Source organism: Xiphophorus maculatus, chromosome 2 (genome assembly GCF_002775205.1).
Source record: "Xiphophorus maculatus strain JP 163 A chromosome 2, X_maculatus-5.0-male, whole genome shotgun sequence".
Taxonomy (NCBI): domain Eukaryota; kingdom Metazoa; phylum Chordata; class Actinopteri; order Cyprinodontiformes; family Poeciliidae; genus Xiphophorus; species Xiphophorus maculatus.
This window is the reverse complement of record NC_036444.1, coordinates 3,882,715-3,909,222: the sequence shown is the minus strand read 5'-3', so window position 1 is coordinate 3,909,222 and position 26,508 is coordinate 3,882,715. Positions and strand designations below refer to the sequence as shown.

Below are 26,508 nucleotides of genomic sequence, written 5' to 3'. Positions count from 1 at the left end.
ATTGATTACTGGAATCAACAAAATAGTTGGATTTTTGCAGAAAACGGATCAGTAAATCTACTAAAAGATACTAAAACCATAAAAACTCTTAGTACAAGGCAGACCCACAGTTTCTACATTTTTTGGAGTTGATTTTTATGTCCTATTTAGACTGCAATAAATTCCTTTTGAGCAATAGCAGCTCAATAATTGTGATTCCAGTTACTGCAAAATTAATATACATATATATGTTATTTATCTGGAAAACTTTGTGCATTAAAGTGTAGAAGTGGCTGTGTGCAGAATGTCTGTTATTGTTTTGTTCTTAATATCTTTTATCTGTATTTTAATTGGGCAATATATTTATCATTACTGTTAATTACTATCAATTTGAATTTATCAAGGCAACAATAAATCAAAATTCTTATAAGAATGTTTTCACAGTAAATAACCAGTGATAAATTCTCATTCCTGATGGAAATACATTTATTTTTAATCACTTTATGATTCTTTTAAAAGTCTTTTCTAATTTAGATGAGCTTATCTGATGCGTTTGACGCCTCACTTGTCAACAATCACTTTTTTAGATAAGTCTGTTAACTCTACCTTTATCAAAACAGGTTTACATTCTTGAACAAATCTCAGTTTTGCATTGTTGCTTAAACATACACAGTGTCAGGGGGAATATTTGCACGTTTTGATAGAGAAAACTTCTCTGAACCTTGTAGGAACTCAAGTCTTATAAAAAGCAGCTTTTCTAGTGGCTACAGTTACTGTTCACTGAGGTTAAAGTTGCTTCCCCTGTCTTCAGAAAAATTCCCCGTTTGAGTTTGGTATGAAGAAAATTCCCTGCATTTTCATGGCATATTTAATGAACTATTAGAACATCCCAGAGGTCTAAAAAGTTGTCATATAAAGACTTTTGTAAAACAGGTTGTGGTTTCTGCTGATTCTCCTTTTAATCTCTAAACAAAAGGCAACTATTGTGCAAAAAAAGAGCTCTCTAAATGCAGAACATGCCTCAGTGCTGCGGTGACTATCTGCTGACGGAAAGCCGAAGGTTAAATACAGACACTGATGCAAAAATGAATTATTATTCAGAATATTTTTCTGTTTGATTATAATCTCGATTTTGCTGGACAAACCATGAAAACATTTCGAAATATTTGTATCTATTGTCTTCTGTAACCTTTGGCTGCGATATGAAGTATAGTGTTTATAAAATCTGCAGAAATCAGCCCATGTTTTTTTCTGTAGACAATAATATGATTTAGGCCAAACCAGTAAAATGAACTTATCCCATTTTGAAGCACCAGATTTCAGCCAGACTTTCCACCAGAAACACCAGTCAATGTTTTAACAGTTCAAAGGAAGTTGGACTGTGATTGTTTACATTTTCTTTTCAATATATTTTTGCAGTTTTCTGGAATCACAGTTTAAATTTGATGATTTTTTTCTAATTTTCCCACAGAAACTTCAACTCACTGATGATGTCACACACGCTATATTATGACCCTGTGAAATATTCAGAAACGTTTTGGATTGCTGCTGCTGTCACGTTCACAGTTTCATCTCCACATGTACAGTCTATACATCAGAACGTAGGCATTTTTGTCTACTTTTATTCACTGTGTCTCCCACTGCTGTATGATTTACAGTTTTCTGTCAAATCAGCTCAGAGCGCAGAGAGCGCTCACCCAAGCTCTTATTCACTCCCATTATATTTCAAGGCTAAATTCTTCTCCCAACTGGAATTGATGGCGAACTTTAACCTTTCATATGTCCAACATTAAACACTGCAGATCCATAAAATCTTCCATGTTTGACCACAAGAGTGTTCTCAAACTGTATGCCAAAAACTTCATCAGTACAACTTTTAGTTTTTGTACAGTGATTGTTTGTCTGAGGCTTAGATTGTTGTATGGAATTCTGTCAGAATATTTGATAAAGAGAGCGGTTCTGCTTTCCAAATCAGGAGGGCAATCACCATAGCAACCGATTACCATAACAACCAGGGACCGTCTTACTCACCAACTTCTCTCCTATTAAAAACTATCTTTAAGTAAATTACATTTTCTCAATTGGTTTGAAAAAGGAAGGTTGACATATATAATATAAAGTTTCAGTGATTTAATTAAAAAAGTGAAACAGTTTTTAATCTATTTTTTTTATTTCTGTTCATTTTGATGATTACAGATAACAAAAGCAACACAATTCAGTGTTTTAAAAAATATTAGATTTTGAGATAAAATTGGTTTAATAATAGGATTCAAAGAACAGGAAAGTAAAGTCCAGTGGAAGGGGGAAAGTACATAAACAACAGGTATAACTGCAGCCATGGTGAGGATTGAGAAGCAACAGTAACATTAATTAATGTTAATTAAGCAAAGCTGTGAGATTTAATTTATTGGTAGAAGTTGGCAGCTGTTTGTCCTAGTAAAAGTACCAATATCTGGTTAGATGACCACAGTGTTTCTGTGTTTGTACTGTAGAGTACATTAAGATATTTTTCAGTATGGGTTAAAAATAATCTTTTAAATAGTTTAAATTGTTGATATTTATGTGGACTGAAAAGATGTAAGAATTCATTTGTTGCCTCGTTTTAGATTATTGCAATACTGAAGAGCACAATGTTCATGTAATTCATGAAAAATATTAATGAGGTTGATGTAAATCACTTCCTCTATTTTTCCACGCTAGAACTACAACGGCAGAGTGATGTCATTGTTTACAGTGAGGTAATGTCACATGACCCAAAACTCTGCAGGACATGCACATTATATTTACTTCTCTGTTCTGCTTCTCAGGTGTTTGCGTTCAGGAAATTATCCATATTTTCCAACTAAAGCTCTGCAGTAACTTACCAAGAAATGTTTTTGTTGCTGAATGACATGAAACACACATAAATAAAATTTTAAAAAAACATTTTCTCATCATAAAAACTCATTTTGAAGATAAAAAAACATACTTTTGTTTACAATAATAGCAATCCAGACAAGAAACTGCCTCAGTGGCAAAATAAATAAATGAATACGAATTAATATTCAGCTTTTAAATTGGTGTGATATTCTGAAACACAGAAGTGTCACAAGCATGTAAAGAAATAGGAAATTTGGAAGAAGGGGAAACATTTTTTCACACCACTGTCCATCAAAATACTTCTGCAGAAGAGGAAATTTTCTTGATAAAAGTGTCACAAGGTGTGGTGGACGAGTGGTGAGGTAGCACGCAAGGAGACCCATGTAAGAGAGATGGTTGTTTTAATAATAAATAATGTTCCAAACGGTCCACAAGATTCTGGCGGCACGGCTGAGCGGAAGCCAGGGCTCACAGAATAAACGCGTCGCAAATAAACTGGCAAACAGAAAGACGAGAACCCGACAAAACACAGAGACACAGGTGAGACTAAATACACAGGAGGTAATCAGGGAACGAGAAACACCTGGGAGTAATCAAGGGGAAGACAGGACAACACAGAGACACAGGAAACTCAAAATAAACACACAGAAAAACACGACAAAAAGATTGACCCCAAACTCACCGGTGAAGAGGAACATCTTCAGTCTGCAGCAGAAACACCGAGCTGACATGAAGTTCACATAAAGTTTATTAGTATAACACGTTTCAGCAACAAGGGCGTTTATTTTGGGGTATGGAGGTAAACTAAACAGACATTTACTATCTGCAAAAACACAAACTCTTTTAGTGGACAAAAAGAAGACTTTTAGTCTACTTTTTAGTGCTAATATCTTAGTACACTTAAAATAAGACACTTAACTTCCATGTAACTTTTCAGCAAGATATGAGAGCTTGTTTTGAGTTTTAGAAAACCCTTAATATTGATTAAAAAGTTTTAGTTCAGCTGTCAGATTATTTCACTTGTAACAAGACATTTTTCCCAAATTATAAATTTTTAAATAATCTGCCACTGAAGCTAATGCTACTTTACGATGGAATGCTAGGGCTACGCTAAGAAAACTAAAATAAATAAAAAGGCAAGAATAAAGTCAGAATATTAAAAGAATAAAGTCAAAGTTATGAGAATAAAGTCATAATATGACAAGGATAAAGTTTGAATATTACGCCTTTATTTTCTTATTTAGCTTTATTTTTATACAAGTTTATTACAGTTTTTTTTTTTTTTTTTTGTCTTGGTATGGTCCTAATACTCAATCATGCTTTTTTAAAAGAGCTTAAAGAGGAAGAACAGAGTCACTCTGTAGTAAACAAGTCTGTGTTCCTCAGTCTGCTGTTGCATCACTCCAACATGTGGAGTACAACTGAAAGTAAACCTGGTCCTACAACATCACAATCCTTATCTGGGATTTTCATGCATCCTTTAGCTGAAGAATCATGTTTTATTTACAACACTGACACCTTTAAAAAAAAAAAAAAAGATCATTTAGATTTATAGCTGTTGATTTTTCAGTTATTGAAGATGGTGAGCTAACCTCACACAGTTAGAGTTGTAGTATTAAGAGAAGTTCAAACCTGACACACAGCTAGTCCAAGCTAACCTGAACCACAGTAGGTTCTGTTGTAAGCTAATAACAGCCGATTCCATGCAAAGACGAACAAATCTAAAACAAATAGTTCTGCCAAATCTCCCAAATTATGGCAAACATGTCACCAAACAGACGCTAGCTAGTCTTAAGCTAGAACAGCCAGTAAATCTTGAATGAAAAACTAACAATTATGTATTTTCCAGGCACATCGTGCTGCTTAATAATCAAGTAACTTATATTAGCTTCAGCTGTTAGAAAAATGCTATATGTATATCAAACATAACTTAAAGGAGACTTGACTTTGCAATTTGACGTATTGAAATTGGGCCTCTGTCTCTTTAAGAAGCTCCTGCTTCTTAAGGCAGAAGTTATTTTGATACATTTATACATCAAAAATAACTTTGAGATATTTATATATTTCACTTTAGATATTTTAGATATTTCACTTTAAAAAATAATTTGCTGCCTTCAAATTGGCCTCTGTCTCTTTAAGAAGCTCCTTCCCGTTCCAAGAGTTCCATCTTCTTCTCCCTCCATGGCAGAGTTCAAAGGTCAGAGAATAAAAAAAACAAAAACAAATAAAAACACAACAGAAACTGAAACCTTTTTGCTGATAAACCGTCTAAGTAAGTTATTTAATGTTTTACTTTTATGTTTCTGAGCAAATTTTGACATCGTTCTGTAAATTTGAGTACCGGTAATATTTCCTCCCCCAACAAAAAAAAAACAGCTCAGTGCTGCCCTCTTTGGGTTAAACGGTTAAACGGTGCCTAAGCAGTTCAATTCTGTTATTTTCAAACACAAACACAGAAAAAAAGCTTCTAGATTTGTCACTAGTTAGTGCTTTGATAGTCGTAAGAAGGTTCTGAAAAGTCGCTAAACGCAGCGACAAAGTGGATAAGTTAGCAGCAGCGCTTCTCTTCCTCCTCATCCCCACCATTTGGCCACGCCCCTAAGCGTCTCTTGGCTCCGCCCACTGCGGGAGAAACGTTCTCAATTGGTCAGGGGGAGGGGCTATGCTTTCACTGGGGGATTAGCTACACTTTGATGTCAAGATTAGAGTTAAATTTGACCCTGAGCTGAAATTCAAGTCGGGCTAAAAGAGAAAGCAGTTGTGTTGATCTACTCATTATAGTCTAAAAATAGAAGCAGGAAGTTTTTCCTGTCAAGGGAGCAAAGACAAGAAGGAAGAAAGAAAGAAAGAAACAAAGAAAGAAAGAAAGAAGCAAAAGTTGATTGAAGTATAACAAACTCCTATCAGTTACACTTTCCAGAAGATTTGCTTTTGACTCTGTGTTTTACAACAAGCAAAGTTATTAATAGAACTGCTTTTTTTTTACTTTCATGTCAAACTGATTTGCTTAAAGGGGCAGGATTATGTACTTTCCAGGTACATAGTGTCACTTTATAGCTTGATGAAGTAACTATGTCACCTTCAGTGGTTATGAAAATACTTTCTGTATCACAAACACCTTAAAATAAATTTGACTTTGCATCTGATGTTTTGAAATTGGCCTCTGTCTCTTTAAGAAACTCCTGCCCTTTCTCATACGCCTCATTCAGCGCCTCATCACAACAATGCTCCTCTAGGATGCCATTTTTATAAAAATGCTAAATCTTAAGTATTTTTGTCTATTTTCTTCTGCTGTAAAAATCTTAGAACACTTGAAAAATTAGACCAAATTAACTTGCAAGCACATTTTCAGCCAGATGTAGAAGCTTGTTTTAAGTTAATAATTCCTTAATATTGATAATAAATAAAAGTGTTAGTTTCACTGGCTGGTTGTTTTACTTATAACATGTGATAAAAATAAAATAATTTTTTTTTAATGCCAAGTCTGATTTTAATCCATTTGTTTTTTCTTTCTTTTCTTAAAAATGAATTAGAAAGGACTGAATCAATTGAAAGGAAAGAAAGAAAGTAAGTCCAACAAGTTTTTAAATCTCTTACTAGTCATTTCAAGTCTACTAAGATATTTGCATTAAAAGCGAGTCAAAAATAAATGGTAAGATTTTGTGTTTTTGCAGTGTAGGAGCTCAGGATGTTTGGTAGCTGCTGCTGCTGCTGCTGCTAGTCTGGAGGGACTGAGTGGAATAGTGGTGCTAAAAATAATATGTTGGATTTAACTCAGGTTCAGGAATCTAATTAGAGTTAATTAGTCGCGTTCGATCGGGATCATCCAAGTTGTAAACTCAAGATCAGTTGGATTTCTGAATGGCTCTATAAAATCATAAAGTTTTGGAGTGTCCTTGTCAAAGTCTAGACAAGTCAAGCTGTGGTCCAAGCAGCAACAAGGTGTATTTTCCTCTTGTGTTGCCTGTTCCAAAGTCTTTTTTTAAAGTTTTGTTCCTGATTTAGTTTCCCATAAAACGAAAGATAAACATCTAAATGTGTGCAGAAACTTTTTCTAAATTTCTGATGAATACCTGTGCAGGGACTCACTTGAGTGCCACTGTACACTCCTGCTGATAAGAGGATATTCCCCTTACGTGATGGATGAAGCGCCGTATTGACTGAATGCCACCCGACTGTCACGCACCGTAACTGGATCAGGGCTCACGCGCCTTTCCTTTAGATCCTGAAACAGAAACAGAATCAGCTTGGCTTCTAATTTAGAAACAAAGCTGCGATATGCGGCTCGAAGCTCAGCAGGAATATTTTTCACCGAATATTTTTCTGGAATGCAGTCGGGTCGGGCCGGGCCGACGTTTACGATTGCATACGTGCTTCCTGCAGCTTTTGGCACTTCAAAAAGCTTTTCACCCGCAGATGTGTCCACATATTGTCGTGAATGCTTCACTGATAGCATTATTTAGAACACAGGTGTCCAAAGTGCGGCTCAGGGGCCACTGGTGGCCCTTGGAATAGGTTTGTGTGGCCCTGACTGCAGTTGAAGGATGGTACAAATTGGTCCCTCTGGCATTTGGAGTTGATGCAGACACCTTTTTGTAACTGTTAGAAGATTTTATATCTTAAATGTACTAAAACAAAGAGTTTCTTTTATTATTATTTTTATATTTTCCTTTTATTTTTATTTCATAGAAAGTTATGCCACAAAGTTATGCCAGCAACTTTTTACTCATAAACTTGGGCTAAACTCAAAGGCTTTAAAAGAATTTATTTTGTTGTTGTTGCTGGATATCAACTAAGAACATTTTATAGACCAACCAGTTGGTAAATAATTGGCCCAAAAAGTTAAATAATTGTAAAAAAAATTAAGGCAAATGCCACGTTATGTTGGTTTTGTTCAAATATTGCTTGTTTAATTCATTATTGTGCATGAATAACATTTTACGCAGAAACACACTTGGGATACACTGCAAAAACACAAAATCTTACCAAGTATTTTGTCTAGTTTCTAGTGCAAGTGTCTTAGTACACTTTAGAAAGTAAGTGTAAATTTAAGTGATTTTTCAGTAAGAAACAGGATCTCGTTTTAAGGTAATAATTCCTTAATATTGATGAAGAAGTATTAGTTCCACTAGCTGATTCTTTTCAGTTATAATAAAACAAATCTGCCTGTGAAGCTAGCACTTTAAATAAAATCTATATTTAAGAATTTCTGTTTTAAAAAGCTCCTGTAGCTTGCTGGAAAAGTTACTTTTAAGTTAGCTTTGTCGGTTTTTTAAGTGTACTAAAATGTTTGCATTAGAAACTAGACAAAAATACTTACTAACCAGCGTTAGCGTCACCATTTTGCGTTTTTATAGTGTAAAGCTGCTAAAAACTAATCATTGTCACACAGTCTGGCTCTGGCTCTGCTGCTGGTTTTCTTCCTGTTTTCTTCCCATGTAATAAGTGAAACAATCTGCCAGTGAAACTAATATTTTTTATCAATATTCAAGAATTATTTACGTAAACCAACCTTGTACATCTTGCTGAAAAGTTACTTGTAAGTTAATTTTTGTCTTATTTTAAGCGTACCAAGATTTACACCAGAAACTGTTTCCTATCAAATTGGAACAGTGTAGCAGGAAGAAAGGAGGGAAACTGCAGCATCCTGGCTGGAAAACCAAAGGTGCATTTACTAAATACTGACTTGAACGGTGTGAATATTTATTCAATGTCTTATTAAATGTCACATATTTTTACTTGAGTGTCTTTATTTTTGGCAGAAATCAGTTCTCACTAAACATTTAAGTTTTCTTTTTGTCAAAGAAGCCAAGTTTTGTTCATCATGCCTGATTTGAAAACACAACAAAAACAATAAAACATCCCAGGACGTGAATACTTTTTATGGGCACTATATTACTGATGAGTGCTGTCCAGGTTTTAGAGCTAAAATCAGAGGAGAAAAACTGAACGTTCTGTAAAAAGAGCTTCAACGGGAGAGAAAAAAACCTCGTTTCAGTCAGCAATGACATTTTATTGGTCTAGTTAAAGGATAACCAATGACGCAATGGCGGATGCATTGATTTCTAACCGACAGCCAGATGCTGGAGAAAAGGAACGTTGTGCTGGAAAAGTGAAAGCAACGGTGAGAAAGTGAGGAAGGATTGAGGAACCGTGGAATCCACCAGGTTCTGCCAGCCTGAGGTTAGCCCTGTTTCTGATTTACAGCCGTGGAAAAACAAGACGCTCTTTGTGCTGAAAGAGGATCCAACTAATTCAGAAACAATGCAGAAAACCGTGGAGAAAGAACGTCTGCTCACCAAATGTTTTATTGATTCAGCAATTTGTTTAGGGACAATGGAGTTTTGTTTATTCTACAGAAAAAAATATGATATTTTTGGAATATATTTGTCCAAAGATATTGCAGAGTGCTACAAAAATAAACATACCTAATAATAATAATACTTCAATTATCTTTTAAATAGTACTCAAGTAAGAGTAGCGCTACTTACACATGTTTTTACTGAAGTAAAAGTAAAAAGTAGCCATCAAAAAATTACTGTTGCTTAGTGATAACCAGTTTCTGCTGCAGAACTGCTGATACATTGTTGTTGTTGTTGTTGTTTGATAGATGCAGTTTTTCCCTCCATCACCTGATGGGAGAAATTTGGGCCATCACCTGATGGGAGAAAAGCAGAAGCTTCTTGATGGTCTCGTGCTGTTTGAGGTTTTTTAAATATTATTTCTACACTATAGTTTCAGTTTCGTCTTCCTTTGAATTTTAATTTTGGCATCAAATTTCTGCTTATTTCACCAGCAGTTGTTGGGGGGGAGGACTGGGAGAGCCTGGACATGTCCTGGACTATGCCTGGACATCCACTGTGTCCAGGCATAGTCCAGGCATATCCTGCATGATGGATGTCATGCCTGGACATGACCCCTGGACATGACCCCTGGACATTCCATGCCATCCATCACAAGACAAACAATGCATTGACAACCTAAGTCAAGTCAAAGAATTTAGTTTAATAAAAATCACCTAGATATTTATTTTTGGTGTCATGCTCCAAACAGAAGAGACAGAGACGAAGCTTCCCGAAGCAGATATGAATGATAACATTGATCAGGTTGATCCACATTTAATACTGTAGGCTACAATTCGCGAATCATTTAGACTTCCTTAAAAAAAAGCGCTTATTCCTGCCTATTGTCGAAGTTTAAACACCAAATATGCCGAAATATCCAGTGGAGACCGTTTTAACGCTAGCACAGAAGCTAACATGAACGGCATTCCAAATTTACGCTTTTGGACGTACAGCCAATCAGCGCGAAGGAAAATAAACCCTAGCCAATAGCGTGTCGAGCAGCATCTTACCTAGCTACCTTAGCTTCCAAAGCTGCCTTTTTTCCCGCATATTTTAAGATTTGCTTTTCGAAAATACAAGTAAGCGGTGAATTTCCCGCAAATAAATTGAAGACACGTTCTAAATAAATAGCTGAATTTGCGAACACGGAACTACAAAGACGCTGAGGTCAGCTGTAGTTCCTGACCGTTTGTCTGCCGTTAGCAAACAGATGATTGACACGTAGCACCGGGTGAAATAGGGAAAGAAGAAAAACTGATAAATATGTAGAAAAAGGAAATATGGAATAGAATAACTCTTTATTAATCCCACATTCACTTGTCACAGCAGTACAGTAGAAACATTGCCATTGAATATAAAAATGTCTAAAAACAAAATTAAGAACTGTAAAATAATACAGTACAGATAGAATTCAAATTAAACAGAGACCTGAACAAATGGGAGACTTTTAAATACAGAACATGTTCTCATGTTGTACAAGATCAGATGTGAAAAGTGTGACAAGAATTATTGTAAATATTGCACAGGATGGCCATATAATTGTTGAATTTACATTTAATGAACAACATTATGCAGCTTTGGGAACATGGGAGGAAGTTAGAGTACCAAGAGAGAACTTCATGGAGAAAAGCTCACAGGAAAACAGTGCTACCAACTGTGCCACCATGTAACCTTTATTTAATTGAAACATTTTGTTATTACTTTTGCTGAATTTGCACACACAAGACATTGATAGTTTTTAGAGAATATTTAAAACTGTTAAAATCTTTCCTCCTTGAGTTGGTCCATTCCAACTCGACCACCGAACTTTCTTGCTGCAAAGAGTGAGCATGTGTTCGAATTACTATGAAAACCAAAACAAAATTAAATACTATCATTTTATTTTTAGAAAATATGTTTTTTTATATAAATTTGGCTTGTCTCCTGAGCTGAATGTCATGTCTAGGCTCAGGCAATTAAAATGTCATAAAATTCACTTAAATTCACATGAAATAAAAACTACCAACAAAAGAACATGGACCTACGAAATAATAAAATAAATTAAAAGAGTTTAAGAATAACACTTACACTCTTCAGTTAAACACTTCTTAAGAACACTGAAGAAAAAAATATTAGTTCTACTGGCAGATTATTTCACTTATAGCATAATATTTTTTCCACATTGTAAATAAATAACTTTTTCATCAATATCAATTTTTAAACCTAAAATAAGCTCTTATATTTTGCTGTTAAGTTACTTATTTTCTCTTATTTCAGGTGTACTAAGATATTTGCACGATTCTTGGTTAGATTTTGTGTTTTTGCTCTGTTAAAAACAGATTGCTCAGATTATTTCTTCAAATGAGTGAAACAATCTGCTGATGGAACTTGAACTTTTCCTCAAACATTAAGGAATTATTGATCCTACTTTGCTGAAAAGTTTCTTGTTTTGGCTTAATTCAAGTGTAGCAGGATTTTATGTTTTTGCAGGGAAAAGTTTGTAAATTGTTGGAATTTTAATACTTGCTCTTTCTTTGTTTTCTTTTTTTGTCACAGGTAAAAGTGAACTTTCCCTCTTCAGTCCCTTCAAAAGCTCCAGAATTCCCACAATAATTGTCTGTTTCTGTTTTTATTATTATTATTATTGTTTTTCTTTCTTCCTTTCTTTCTTTCTTTCTTTCTTTCTTTCTTTCTTTCTTTCTTTCTTTGTCCTGTCAAACTTTTCGTAGTAGTGACTCAGGTCAGAGTCCCTCCCTTGATGTTGAAACACATGATGTCACGCTGGGTGCGTCAGGGTGTTGTTGCAGCTCCAGACGCAACAAAGGGACTGTGAAGACTCTTCGGGATCGGATGACCTTCGCATTTGATCTGATGACTTACTTGGCAGCTGCTCTGAGCAAGATGATGGAATTTCTGCTGCAGGCTAACATCATATATGGTGCTATTTTGGGACGAGCAGCGTTGCATCACCAGAGGCGGAGCTGAGGAAACCTGAGCTGTAATTCAAGTTTCAGGAGCTTTTTCATGATCTCATCCTCAGTGTCCAACAGCTTCAGATAAAACTTTCCAGATTTCTATTGTTTGGTCCTGGCAGCGTTCAGTCCCGCATCGTTGTTTCCTCATCCACACACGCAGCGCTTGCGGCTCTGCTGATTATTGCCCTATAAAAATAAAAACAAAACTTAAACAGGTTGAGCGAGACCTGGATCTCATACGTTTTTTGCACGTCAGGTTTTAAGGATTTCATCATCATCATCGCCATGAAAAGGTCGGAAATCCTGCAGCAGCTCCAAGCTCGCGCCAAACAGTGACAAAATAAAATAACAGAGAAAAGGGAGAAAATGTTCGACTTTTCACATGAGGAAAACTTTCCGGTTCAAAAACTTTAGTTTTAAAAACGTTTAAATATTTTCTGTTTGAGTTAGCAACTTTTTAGCTGGTCTTATCAGCGCCCCCTGCTGCTCATTTTGATGAACTTCAGCCTTTATCCGATTTGCCCTCGTTTTTTCTGTCTAAAAAAATATTCAAAGTACTTCCAAGTAACTAAAACTTAAATTAAACTCACAAAAATACAGCACAACATAGAAGTCTTTATTTTTCTACTATTTCTTGTAGGGTTATTTCCTGAAAACAATAAATTTACATAATTTTCCCCTTTTTTCCATGTTCTGTCCAAACAGCATGGCGGATCTGGTTACCTTACAGTGTCAGGGAAGATTTGTTCAATAAAATGGGGAACATAAACTATCTCTTCCTGTTTCAAATAAAAATCTCAATTATATCTCGTTTGGACAAGAAAAGATTTTAAAGAGACAGTATATCGCCGTACAATATGTGAGATAAAATGGAAAAAAAGTGGGAATTAAGATTATTTATTCCTGTTAGAAGTTATTTTTTCTTATTAACACGCTCATGGCCGGTCCAAAATGATCTGCGGTCCCAAACAAAATCTCATTAGGAGCCAATTTCCTATTTAAAAAGTGAAACTCAAATATCACAAATATCAATAATCTATTGAAATGCACACATTTAGTTCTGTTAGTTTTTATTTTTATGGCTAAAATCTAACAAAAAGCCAAAGTTAAGTTTTTCTTTTCTATAAAAGGTGAAGAGTAAATTTAGACCAATAATAAAAATTGTTTTTATAGCAGAAACTTATTATATCTACTTCTAATCATACTTGACATGTTTCTATGATATACTTTCATCTTAGTCAGAGGTTTGTATGTCAGAACCTGTCAGGAATGTCTGAAGAGACAAAAAATTAACTAAGTGTCTAATAACAAAATGATTTTTAAGACCAGATAAAATGCTGGTTTGCACTACAACATGTAATTCATAATGAAATGTTTGAGATGTATCACTTTGAGTGTGATCTGCCAGTGGAACTAGTAACTTTCCATCAACATTAAGCTGCTATCTTTTCCTGAAAAGTTACCTGTAAGTTAGTTTTGTCTTATTTCAAGTTTATGAAGACATTTGCACTAACTAAACCAAACATACCTGGTAAGATTTTGTACATTGGCGTTGCTTATTCGTCTTCATTTGATTTTTATCATCATCGTTTACTTGCAGTCATATTTGACTGGCTTTAAAACCTTCTGCAGCAGCAGGTGAGGTCATCGCCACTCTGGGTCAGAGGGGGGGCAACTTCCGGTTACCTGGACAGGCTTGTTTTTATTTTTAATTATACTTTTAATTGTGCGTGTCTCTCCGCCTCTCTCTCTCTTGGTTCATTTGGGAAAGAGGAAGTCTGGGAGCGTTTCCATTTCCTCATGCCGCCGGTGTTTCCCCCTCCGCTTTTCCCTCCTCCCGTCCAATCAGGTGCAAGCGGGGCGGAGCGCGAGCAGATTTAAGCGGAGAATGCCCAAACGCAGATTACAACCAGGATTTATCACAGAGATTAAACCATCTGCTTGAGTAAAAGTCTGCAAAAGAACATGAAACTAGCGCAGGTGAGTGATGGGAATCTCTCACCCCCTCCTTCTCCTTCATCATCTTCCATCATCATCATCATCATCCTCCATCATCATCATCATTCTCACCCTCCCTCTCCTCTCCACAGATCTTCATCCTGGCGCTGTGCGCCGCGTCCGTGACGATGCATCGCTGCTATAATGAGGCCGAAGTGGAGAAGGCGGCGCTGAAGAAGCTGAAGAAGTTCCCACGTCCCCCGGACATGACGCCCTCCCCCAACTTTTCCCCCGGCTGCCCGCTGGAGCTCTTCAAGAAGCCCGCCTTGGAGCACTTGGAGGATCGCTCCCTGTCTCCCTGGAAATACAAGTGAGTAGAGGCTTTAATTGAAAACGCAAAAATATTCCTCTGTTTTATTCTTACTTGTTTATTGTAACTGTGAAGGAAACAGAAGCTGATTGCGATAAATAAATAAAAAGAAAGAGAGAAAAGAAAATCCAAACTGGATGTTGACAGACTGATGGAAACTCCGGATGATTTCCCAGTTAGACTTTAACTCAGAAAATTTCCCACTTCCACGCTAATACGATCTTTAATTTCTCTATTTGTGCCTTTTTTTCTTTTCTTTACGCCCCTCAGATTAAAATAAGTTAAACTTCCTTTTACGTTCGCGTAATTGCATCTAATAATAATAATATTAGTAAAATCTTGCCGATGAGACAGAAGAAACGTTGTTTTTCTTAAATTCTGACTTTGGGTTCATATCGGAATGGAAAGTTCCGGCAGCCAAGTCAAAGTAAAGCGCGCAAACTTTGTGACAGGTGAAAAATATCAGATATTAAAAATATCAGAGGCGATTAAAGATAGGAATTTATTGCATTGCTCGGACAATGAATCAAATCAATTGTTCCTTTATTTATTTAAGGAACAACAAAAAAGACAAACTGTCCTACTTTGTTAGTTTATATATCATATTAATGGGTAGATAAATGTGCTTCTCACCATTATTATTCAGGTTTAACTTTAACTGGCTGTTTTATTCTTCAGGGGCGTTCTTTGCATTAACAGTGTCCATGGGCAAATCTTTCCCTAATGCCCCCCAAACTCTGCACTTTTCTTTATTTGATCTTTACATTAATAACTGGAGTAAAAGTGTTGCTTTCATGTTTGACTCCCACTGAAAAGTTACTTGCAAGCTAGTTTAGTCTGATTTTAAGTGTATTCAAAATATTTGCGCTATTCTGAATACACTTACTTGTACTTTTGGTTTAGTTTATGCATGGTAAGATGTGGTTTTGCTGTGTATTTTGCTTTAAATCATGACGAGTTATGCTATATTAACACCTTATGTTTGCAGTACCTTGATAATAAGCATCAACAAATTTAACCGACAGCAAAGTTGTAAGGAACAGATTCTTTATAAAAGTTAAATACTGCTTTAAGAATGTAATAAATGTCAAGTTTACCCTTTAAAGTTTGTGTTTAAGTCTCACTGAGTCGTCTTCTTCCATCCACAGGATAGTACGCAACACTGAGTTTTACCCCCAAACGTACACCGAGGCCGTCTGCCTGTGCAAGGGCTGCATCATGTCCAGAAACGGGACGGTGAAAGACATCCAGGACTACAACTCAGCTCCGGTGATCGGCTCCTGGGTGTTCATGAAGAGGGAAAAATGTAAGAAAGGCGGGTACAAGCTGAAGCCGGAGAGACGGGATGTGATTATGGGGTGCACCTGCGTAAGGCCGTCCTCGTCACGCTGACCCCCAATCCCAGCAACTCCTGCGGACTTGGATCTCAAGGCAGCACCACCTCTACGAGGTTCTGAGGACATATTTATTATCTATTTATTTATCCAAGCTATGATGGGTTGGTCTCTCTTAAAACTAGTGTGAAGCTCTGCATAGTGCAGCTAATGGAGGGTATTAAATACCCGATTCTACAACTGATGATGTTTCATCAAAAAAAAAGCTATTGTGTACTTTTGTTATAATAATAATATTTGTTGGAATTATTTATATTATTTGTTTGCATTGATTTTCATCATGAGACTGGTGTTTTTTTTTACTGTAGATGTTTTGTCCCAGTGGGACTTCACAGTTCAGCTTCGTTGAAGCACAATGAAACAACAAATAAATAAAATGTTGAAACTTAAATTCAAAACAAAGCAGCCTGTGTGTCTGAATTATTTGATTGTTCACAGTTTTTCAAACGTACGAATATACAGATACATCTAGAAAATCGGAAAGTGAAATTCATTCATCACAGTAAAAACACAAAATCTTACCAAATATTTTTGTTAGTGCTCTTGCAATAAAACAAAACTAAGTTATAAATAGCATTTCAGTCAAATTTAGGAGTTTGTTTGAAGTCAATAATTCCTTAATATTGAGTTTTAAAAAACTAATTTCTCTGGCAGATTAATTCACTTATGTCTTATTATAGGCAAAATAATCTGCTAGACAAATTAGCTTCAGCAATAAATATGTTGAAATTTAGGGATATACACTGAAAAACACAAAATATTACCATGTTGGTCTAGTTTCTAGTTCAAATATCATTGTATACTTGAAACAAGACAAAACCAGATCCCAAGTTAATTTTCAGCAAGATATAGGAGCTTGTTTTAGGTAAGTAATTCCTTAATATTAATAAAATAAATGATTAGTTGCACTGTCAGATTTTTTCATTCAAGACATTTTCCCCATGTCATAAGTTATAGAAATCATAGAAGAATCACAGTGATAGAAATAATAAAATTATATTCATAGAAATGAACAAGCTTTATATATATATATATATATAATAATGGTAATGACGAACCAACCAGACATTGTCGTAGTGGATAAACAACAGAGGAAAGCCGTTGTGGTAGATGTAGCAATACCAAGCGACTGCAACATCAGGAAAAAGGAGCACGAGAAACTAGAGAAATACCAGGGCCTCAGGGAGGAACTGGAGAGGGCCTGGAAGGTGAAGACCACAGTGGTGCCTGTGGTCATCGGGGCCCTCGGGGCAGTCACCCCCAAACTGGACCAATGGCTACAACAGATCCCAGGAACAACATCAGACATCTCAGTCCAGAAATGTGCAGTCCTTGGCACAGCCAAGATACTGCGCAGAACCCTCAAGCTCCCAGGCCTCTGGTAGAGGACCCGAGCTCAGAGGATAAGAACCACTCGCGGTGGGCGAGAAGGGAATTTTTTATATTGCCATATATATTGTATGGCGATATACTGTCTATATACTATATATATATATATGTTTATTTTTGTTTACGTTGCTCATCTATTTCTGTTCTGTGGCGGCAGAAATATGTGTATATATTAGTGGTTTCGAAAGAAACAGCGCCTCCTACTGTCATAGGCGTAGAATTGTATCCGAATGAGTTGCCTGTCTTGAAATATGTGAAAACCTTTCACTTTATTTCGGTTGTCTTGGCCTATGACTTTATTTATACTAAATTGCCTACCGATCTGCGTATCGGTGTATAAATGTGTGTGTGTTTGTGAGTGCGACTGGGTGAATGTGACTCTAGTGTAAAGCGCTTTGAGTGGTCAAAATGACTGGAAAAGCGCTATATAAGTTCAGTCCATTTACCATTCAGTCCATTTGTATAATTTAAAACACGAGAAGAAACTAAAACATTTTTTAACAAACGTGTACTCGTCTATTTTTGACAGCAACCGTCACTGGTGGTTGATCAGAACGTAAAATTACAGTTTAGGTCGGAACTAATGAGTTGGTTGTCGGACCTTTTTCAGCGTAACACCAGGCGGTGATAAATAAGAGCAGGTTGTTAACCGCTAGCCGTAAACTCGGTAAGTTTTGGAGATTAAACAATTAATTCAGCTAATATAAACCAGCCGAATAATTACTCCGAGGTTGTGCATGTTTAGCACCTGACAGTCAGACGTACTGCCGGGTTTGAGTCGCTGATAGCTGCAAGAAGCTAATGGAGCTAACATTAGCTTGTGTCTCGCTCCATCTGAACTAAATTCAGATTATCTTTACACACCTTGACAGATGCCACGTTAACACATATCACTCTGAAAGCTTTAATCGGTGTGATAAACTTTCATTTAATAACATTTATCTGAATATTTTAAACAGGGACGGTCAAGAACAGGCAAAGCCTGGGGGCAAAGCCCATATTCACAGAGGACTTGTGTCAAAAATGAGGATTGTTTTGTCTACAATTTAAATGAAAACTTGCAAAATAATCACAAAAAATGGCTTAATTTCAAAATACTTCTTTGGTATTTTCCTGACTTATTGAATATACATCTCTACCTATTATTTTCTACAATCATCAGTTAATAACCCTGTAATACTAGTTGTATTTAGTGAAAAATCCACAGTAATTTAAAGTTTCATATAAATAGAGTTGAAATCAAAAGAATTTATAAGACAAAATTTTATGTATAAGTTTAGACAATAGACTTAGTAGCCTCACATTGAGGATAGAAGACATAATAGTAAAATCCATTGGAATATTGCTTAAGATAAAAATACTTAATAAATATAAATGGTTTGTATGTTATATACTCCTTGGGGATTTTCTGTCCGCTACATTATTCAGAAATATGTAATGTGAATAAAACAAATATTGATGTAGTGGTTAGGTTACAAAAGAGAAATTAAGTAGCATATGAACCAGTTAACAAACTTTTTATTTAATTCTTTAAAATGTATAGCACTTGTGCATATATAAAAATACCAGAAATAATGTATAAATCAACAAAGAATATTCTGCCTTGAAACTAAAGTGCAGATATTTTGTTATTTCAATAGTTATTTATTACTTTTAATGAAGTCTAGACCTTCCTCTGGCTAAGTAGGAATATGGTTTATTCAGTCTTACATGGCTATTTTAACAGAGGGAGAAAGAAATGTATAATGAAGGATTGTTTTGGGAAGGTTGCGGTCATCATAAATATGCAGAGCTGCACCCTTCAGCGTGTGTGTTAATAATTATTCTGGCTGGGACTCAGACATTTTGTTCCTTAAGACCTTGATTAGGTCTATAAACTGCATTTTTCTTGATTACAAATAAAGATCAATTTTAACTCTCAGAAGAGGCTTGAAACTCTACCTTACACTGAATGTAACTTAAGCTGTTTTGTACCATCTGTTCTGGTTATTACTGGACATTTAGTGCTATGGAAATATATTGATTGAATGTAGCAACAGAATTTATAGCAGTCAATGTGCACAAAGTTCATGAGTAACTACTGCAAATACAACTAGAGGCTGACAGTTACACAATGTAAATGTATTGTATTTTTTTCAGCAGCAGATAAAAGTCTGTTTTTGAGAGAATGGTTTAGCAAGATGGGAGCTGCCGCTTCTCAGCAGACCTATTTACAACGTGGCAAAAATAAAGTGATTTACTATCAACATAACTGATGCTTCTAAAGTGGAGAAAAAAAATATTTTATTTTCCTTTCTATAACCTTAATTTGACCAGGAAGAGTACGTTTGTAAAAGAGTGGTATATTATACAAAACAATTTAAGGTAAAAAACATATATATTTAAGGTTAAAAATTAAAAAATGTAAAAAATAAATAAACATTTTGCAGATAAAAACTAGGACACATTACCATCAGTTAATCCACTGAAAAAATAAAATAAAATATTACAGAGAAAATTAGGAATATATCAGTGGAATGATTTTTTTTCTCAGCAATATTTTCTTTAAAAAAAAATAAAATAAGAAATACATAGATAAATAAAGTATTAATACATTTAAATCCCACGTCAGAGTGGTGCAGCAAATACAAAAAGCATCCCAAAAACAGAAAAAAAAGTTTAGTTTTTTCCCTCTTTGGACTTCCTCCTAAAGTTAATCATTTTGATTATATTTTTAGTCTCTCTAATATCCATTATGGTTACATGGTAACATTGCTTCTTTAAAAAAAAAAACATATATACAAAAATATCTAATTTCCCTTAAAACTTCGTCGTACTCGCAGCTAAACGTGTCCCGCTGTCTTTAGGGTCGCTCCGATGGCCGGGGGAGAAGCGACGGGCGTCGACCTCAGCAGGAAGTTTGTGTCCGAGTCGGAGCTCGACGAGAGGAGGAAGAAGAGGCAGGAGGAATGGGAGAAAGTCCGGAAGCCCGACGACCCGGAGGGTGGGCGCGGATCATCCAGAAGACCCGGATCAGGCCGACTCCGGCCCGTTTTAACACACGTTTGTGTCTGTGTGCTCACCAGAGGTCCCGGAGGAGGAGTACGACTCCCGCTGCCTGTATGACCGGCTGCAGGAGCAGAAGGACAAGAAACAGCAGGAATTTGAGGAGCAGTTCAAGTTCAGTAGGTCCTTTTATTCCCAATATACTCCAGCATTTTACTGTAAAAATCATTAAAGTGTGGATAAAAGCATAAAAATTTGTATGGTCACCGCTCATTTTGTTTATTTTTTACTTTCATTTCCGGATGGCGGCCATCTTGCCTGCCATTTCTGAGCGTTTATAACTAATTATTGCTATAAAATGTTACCCATTTTGATAACTTTGATTAACTTTATGACTTTGGCCATCCTATTCATACAATTTGTAAGTAATAATATGAAGCAAAATCAGCCGCTGAAAATGAGCCATCATCCTCCTACCACTTCCTGTCAACTCCTGCATCTTTTTCCCCATTAGTAACATCCGGTTGTTGATCACATGACTCGGGCGATGCGGCAAATGTCTGTAGTTTTTACGAAATACAGTCATTCTGATAGAACTGAAAAACCACCTCATCCTAGATAAAAAAAGAACAAATATTTGTTTATCAAAAACGGGAGCTTTTTCAAAATGGCCGCATTTCCAATGAGGAAATTTATTTTCATAATTCTAATTTGCATAATTTTAAGGTAAATGGAAGTGTAGCTACATTCTTAATTGTTAGCCTTAGATTCTGCTCATTTTGTGTTTAGCGTTAGCATCCTCTGAAAAATGTTTAGTGATTTAGCGTTAACTTAGCTAAGACTCTTGTTTAGCGAATTAGCCGTTAGTGAACCTAACTACCACTGTAGATTTTAGCGCTAACAGAAATTCTTCATTACAACCATTTGGAAAAGTGTCCACCAGAGAAACAAAACATATCGAATTTCTATGTTTTAAAATATGTACGCTTTGATTGAGCACCAAACACATTCAGCTAATGGACAATTTTGGAGGAAAAACTTATTTTCCATAGCAACTGGCCATCTTGAAAATGTTAATTATCGTCAATTATCAATAAGTATAATATTTTGTAGGTCCAATTGTGTATGATTTGACACCAGAAATATTCATCTGTGATAAATATTGGTAAATTTTCCTTGGCGACCATCTTGAATTTTTTAGTTTTCTGATTAAAGCTAAAATCACTTGCTTAGCAAATTACAATACAGTGAAACTAAGTCTTTGGTCAACTCTGCCCACCACTGGCAATAACTGCTACTAATTTCAGGTGTGTTGGAATTTCAAGAATTATTTCTCTTGCTAAACGCCGGAAAACTTAGTGAGAATATTTTTCTTGGTAATTTTCTTTGTATATTTTGTTTTTGCATTTAACTTTAGCAGGAAGGTAATTTACCTTAACACATATTTGGATTGTCTCAATGTAGTGAATATTTATTATCACTAATTTCTCAATTATTGATTAATGTGTGTAATTGAAATAAAGGTTGACATTTATATAGTATTAAACAACATTGTTAAAATTGGAGGATTTTTTTTGTTAAATAAATGTTTTTATTCTTTGACCAATCAAGTGTAAAGGGTGTGTGAGAGACATTTGAAAACATAAAATTAGTTTTATTTTTAGTTAATGTTGTCCCTGCTGTAGAATACAGAATACTATCACGGTACAGTCATGGTAATGGTAACAAATGATGTATAAAAGTGAATTGAAACTGTATTTTTTTAGTTTATGTATGTTGTTTTTATCTCCAAGGTGCGGTGCTGGAAATGTTTAAAAGCTTACCTTGAAAATGCCTGAAAAATGTTTGATTTTTACTGTTGGAAAAGTGAACGAACCCCGTAGACAGAAGTCACTGTTCATTTTTGGATGTCTCAGATTAATGCCGTTTCTGTCTTGCCGTACGCTGACAGGAAACATGGTGAGGGGACTGGACGAGGACGAGACCAGTTTCCTGGACGAGGTTTCCCGGCAGCAGGTCCTGGTGGAGAAGCAACGCAGGGACGAGGAAAAGCAGGAGCTGTTGGAATACCGAATATCCTCCACAGATTTAACTCTTTTTTATTATTATTAATGTTGTTATTTATCATTTTGTGATTTTAAAGTTGCAGAAGGATGTTAAAATGGATTCAGTTGTTTTCAAGAAGTCTTGCTACTGACAGTAATTTGATGCTGATGTGTTATAAATAAGTATTTCTATTTGTAAAAACCAATATCTACGTTTCATTTCTCAAAATGTTCAACAATCCTCATTTTATTCTCATATTTTTTTGTATCATTACGCCTTTTGTTGTCGTAATATTATGACATTCTCAAATTATCACGATTTATTCTTAGATTTTTTCAACGTTGTTCTCGTAACACTGATGTTATTTTTTAATATTGTGGTAATCTGGTGTTTTTATTACTTTTCTTTCTCATACCATGATGACTATTCTCATATTACGACTTTATTTTAGTGCAATTATGACTTTTTTACTTCTGTTATCACAACATTATTCTGGTATTTTAACAACTTTATTCTCTTTCATTGCGACTTTATTCTTGTAATTTCATTACTTAGTTCTCATACGACTTTTTTGTCATAAACCTTCATCTCAAAATATTAGATTATAAAAAAAACTATGATTTTTTTTCATTTCAGTAACTTAAATTCGTATATAATCTATATCCATCATACAAATTTAGATATTTCCAGCCTTTATTATTATTTTTTGAAACTTAATTATTATAGGTTAGGGATAATAAACCTAAAATTCTGCTTTAAAAAATGTAAATAATGAGGAAAAGTTAAATATGTGGACCTCGTGGTGTCACACCCTAATCAGCTAATGAACTCTTTAATTAAAATGTTTCCTGCACCTTTAAATGTTCTCAGTCTTGGTCAGCTGTCTGCTGAAGAAGCGACAACAGGTCATTACTAAAAAAGCCTGCATACAGAGCACTACATGCAGGAATATTCACAGAAGGTTGAGTGGAAGGAAAAAGTTTAGGCTGGAATTTTAAATGTATTTGAAATAAATTTGATCTATCCCTGTTTGATCTCCCTAACTCTCCACCATCACAGCGCTTTGGTCAAGCAAGCGTCAGCATCCGCGGAGAGTCGGAGAGAGTCAGAAAAGAAGGCGGGGCCTAAACAGTCAGGGGCGGAGCCAAAGACCAGCCACCTGTCTCAGGCTCATTTATTAGTGGGAGCTGTGAAGAGACGCAGGTACGAAGTTCTTCAATGGTTTTACTGAAACATGGAAATTACTCCTGGAAAATAGAAAACTGAGTGGAAAAAGATTTGATTCTTAATATTAGTTTTTTCTTGTTTTAATAGATAAAAAGTCAGGATTTCTAAAGATAAATGAACATATGAGGGGAAAAAGGAAAGAAGGGAGTTTACTTTTTTCTTTGTGAATAATCCTGATTTAAAATTTCTAAAATTTTCACGATTCAAATTCCAGGAAAGTAAAGATAATTTGAACAGGATTTTCCATAATTTTCCATGATAAATCAGTCGTAGTTTCTCCTTGGGGTTGGGAGGCTCCTCTCTTTCCTTTTTCCCCTCCTCTTTTCTTTATTTCTTTCCCAAAAATGGCGTCAAACTGCGGGTTTTTCTTTACGTTCTTTAAAAAAAATTTTGCTGTATTTTTTGTGTGATGAGTTTGGAAACCATGGAAACCGTTTGTGAAGCCTCTTCTCTTCCTCTCAGCTCCTCGCAGTCGTCAGACGGCGGCAAGAAGCCGAGGGTGGAGAACACGAGAGGAATTGGAGACAGACTCGCAGGTGGGCATCGGTCTGAAACAGAAAAATAAATGTTTTGGTATTTAGCAGCAAAGATGCAGAAGAAGAAATCATTCAGAAAAAAAGACATAATGATTCAGATTTGAAGAAGGATGGATGATCTAAGAAAGGAGAGGAGAAAGGAAGGAAACTAGTTTTTGTATCGTTCTCTTGTAAAAACAGTAAAATGTTCTCAAAAAACCTCAAATGAATGAAGGAGCACGTCGTTTTCACCAAGACATTGTGGATATTTTGTGTCTGAATCAAACATTTTCTTCAAATTTTCTCAGTTTTTATCAATCTTCTTGGAGTAAACGGCTGTGCTGATTGTGACTGTTTTCCTGTCCAGAGCAGGACGGAGGAAGCAGGGAAGTTGAGGACCGCCGAGCCGTCCCCGGCCTCACGGCAAAGACGCCGCCGTCGGCCGCCCACGGCATGCTGCACCTGCCGTCGGCGGCCGTGTGCGTCGGCGTCTTACCGGGACTGTGCGCGTACTCCGGCAGCAGCGACTCCGACAGCAGCTCGGACAGCGAAGGTAGCGTGGACGCAATCATGTCGCCGTATCCGCGGCACAACAGGGCCTACAGATAGACACACACTCACCCACCCACAGAAACACTAAGCAAAGCGTTCAGCTGCAGCTCCATAGCTGCACTTCACTGTAAAAATCCTTCAACTGTGGATACAAGCATTAAAATTTGCTTGCAGCAGAAATATGGCAGCCATCTTGAACTATCAAGATGGCTACCGTTATTTAATATTTGCAAATTTAGTGCAAAAATAGTTTTTTCTTGATGACTATCTTAAAAAAATGGCAGCCATATAAAATTTTTCAAAATGTCATGGAAAATTTGCACATTTTCTTTGACAACCATCTTGAAAAATGGCAGCCATCTTAGATTTTTCAATGACAAATGGATGGAGTACTACAAATATAATGCAAAACTACATTTTCCTTGACAAACATTTTGAGAGATTACAGCCATCTTGAATTTTCCACAATGGCTGTTAAATATTTGCAACTTTAGTACAAAAACAAATTTTCCTTGATGATTGTCTTGAAAAGTGGCAGCCATCTTTAATTTTTCAGTGACTAATGGTTTAAATATTTTCAAATTTAGTGCAAAAGTAAATTTTCCTTCATGACCATATTACATTTTTCAAGATGGCTGCCATTTTTAGATATCTGCAAATTCTTCGATTGTCTTGAAAATTCGCAGCCATCTTTAATTTTTCAGTGGCTGTTGTTGTTTTTTTCTCCAAGAATTAATCCGCTGGGATTATCTGTGCCAGTTTAGGTTCTTGTATCCGCATGTGAAAGATTTTGCTGAAATCTTGAGTTACCTGCTGCAGCTTGTAGAGGTGTGTTCACTCCGTTCCTCTCCCAGCTGTGAGTTTAACTGTTTCTCTTTGTCTCCAGACAAAGTTCAGCCCTAAATCTCTACCTGATCTGTGCATCATTTCATGTTTTTTCGTCAATGTGGCTCTGAAATGTGACTCCTTCCCTCGATCACGTCTCACGCAGTTTAAGCCGACCCCCCCGAACCACAGCGACTGCAGGCTGTGCTATTGGCTGAGGGAACAGAGACTGACAGCTGTGGAGCGAAGAAGAGAGGCCCCTTTAGGACTCACTGTAGGATTTTACGTTTGATGTGTTTTATCATCAGAGGAAACTTCTTTCTGTCTCAGATGTTGAAATATTCTGTGTTTACAGACAGATTTGTGAGAGTGTGTGACAGAACGACGGCGCTCCCTGCAACTGTCATGTTGTAATAAACTGATTTATTGATCAGTATCTAATCACTGGGATGTTTTTTTTTAAATTAATTTCAGGATTTAAGGTTTAATTTTCTGCACAGATTCAGTCACAAAAATGAAACCAGGAAAATTTTCAAATGATTTTTGTTTTCTGGGTTCCTTAATTTAGTAGATTAGTAGCGTTGTCTTTTATTTGTTGCTTTTTGTCCGTCCTTCCTCGCCTTTTGTTCCTTGTGTCCTTCCGCTCTTTCCTAACTGAATTCCTTCCTTGTACAGTTTCTGTTTTCCTGTTTACCTCCTTCACTCCTTGTGTCCTATGTCCTTTCCTCCTCTTATTTTCTGTCCCCTAACCATTTTTTTCACACTTGTCTCCTACCGCTATTTTCTTATCTTTCCTATGGTCTGTCCTTCCTCGCCTTTTGCTCCTTGAGTCCTTTCTCTCTTATTTCAGTTAATTCCTTCCTATTTACTTCCTTCTTTCTTTTCTACCTTCTTTGCTCCTTGTGTCCTACTGTCATTCCTCCCCTTCTTCTTTCCTTGTACACTTTCTTCTGCCCTGGCTTCCTTGTATCCTTTCTCTGCTTCCTTTCTAACTAATGTCCTTTCCTTCCTGTGTCTTCTCTTCCTTCCTTCATCACATTCTTCTTTCCTTTCCTTTTATAGTTCCTTTCCCATTTCCTAACGTTTTTTGTTGCTTTTTCCTTCCACCCTTCTGTCTTACATCCATTTCCT

At 36.0% G+C, this 26,508-nt stretch overlaps 2 protein-coding genes across 3 annotated transcripts; both read left to right on the top strand.

The window, feature by feature from the left end:
• The first annotated feature begins 13,871 nt into the window (after positions 1-13,871).
• Positions 13,872-16,183, top strand: LOC102232945 (interleukin-17C-like). The gene is made up of 3 exons (XM_005795887.2): positions 13,872-14,116; positions 14,227-14,444; positions 15,593-16,183. The coding sequence occupies exons 1-3, from the start codon at positions 14,102-14,104 to the stop codon at positions 15,834-15,836; spliced, it is 477 nt and encodes a 158-aa protein (XP_005795944.1). The 5' UTR covers positions 13,872-14,101; the 3' UTR covers positions 15,837-16,183.
• Positions 16,184-17,817: 1,634 nt separating this feature from the next.
• fam192a (family with sequence similarity 192 member A) lies at positions 17,818-25,818 on the top strand. 2 transcript variants are annotated; one of them, XM_023348372.1, is made up of 8 exons: positions 17,818-17,894; positions 20,074-20,210; positions 20,293-20,391; positions 22,164-22,285; positions 23,316-23,461; positions 23,948-24,021; positions 24,368-24,553; positions 25,733-25,818. In XM_023348372.1, the coding sequence occupies exons 2-8, from the start codon at positions 20,084-20,086 to the stop codon at positions 25,789-25,791; spliced, it is 813 nt and encodes a 270-aa protein (XP_023204140.1). In that variant the 5' UTR covers positions 17,818-17,894; positions 20,074-20,083; the 3' UTR covers positions 25,792-25,818. The 2 variants fall into 2 exon arrangements, with proteins under 2 accessions (XP_023204140.1, XP_005795852.1); XM_005795795.2 differs by having other exon boundaries at positions 25,544-25,818.
• The last annotated feature ends 690 nt before the right edge of the window (positions 25,819-26,508 follow it).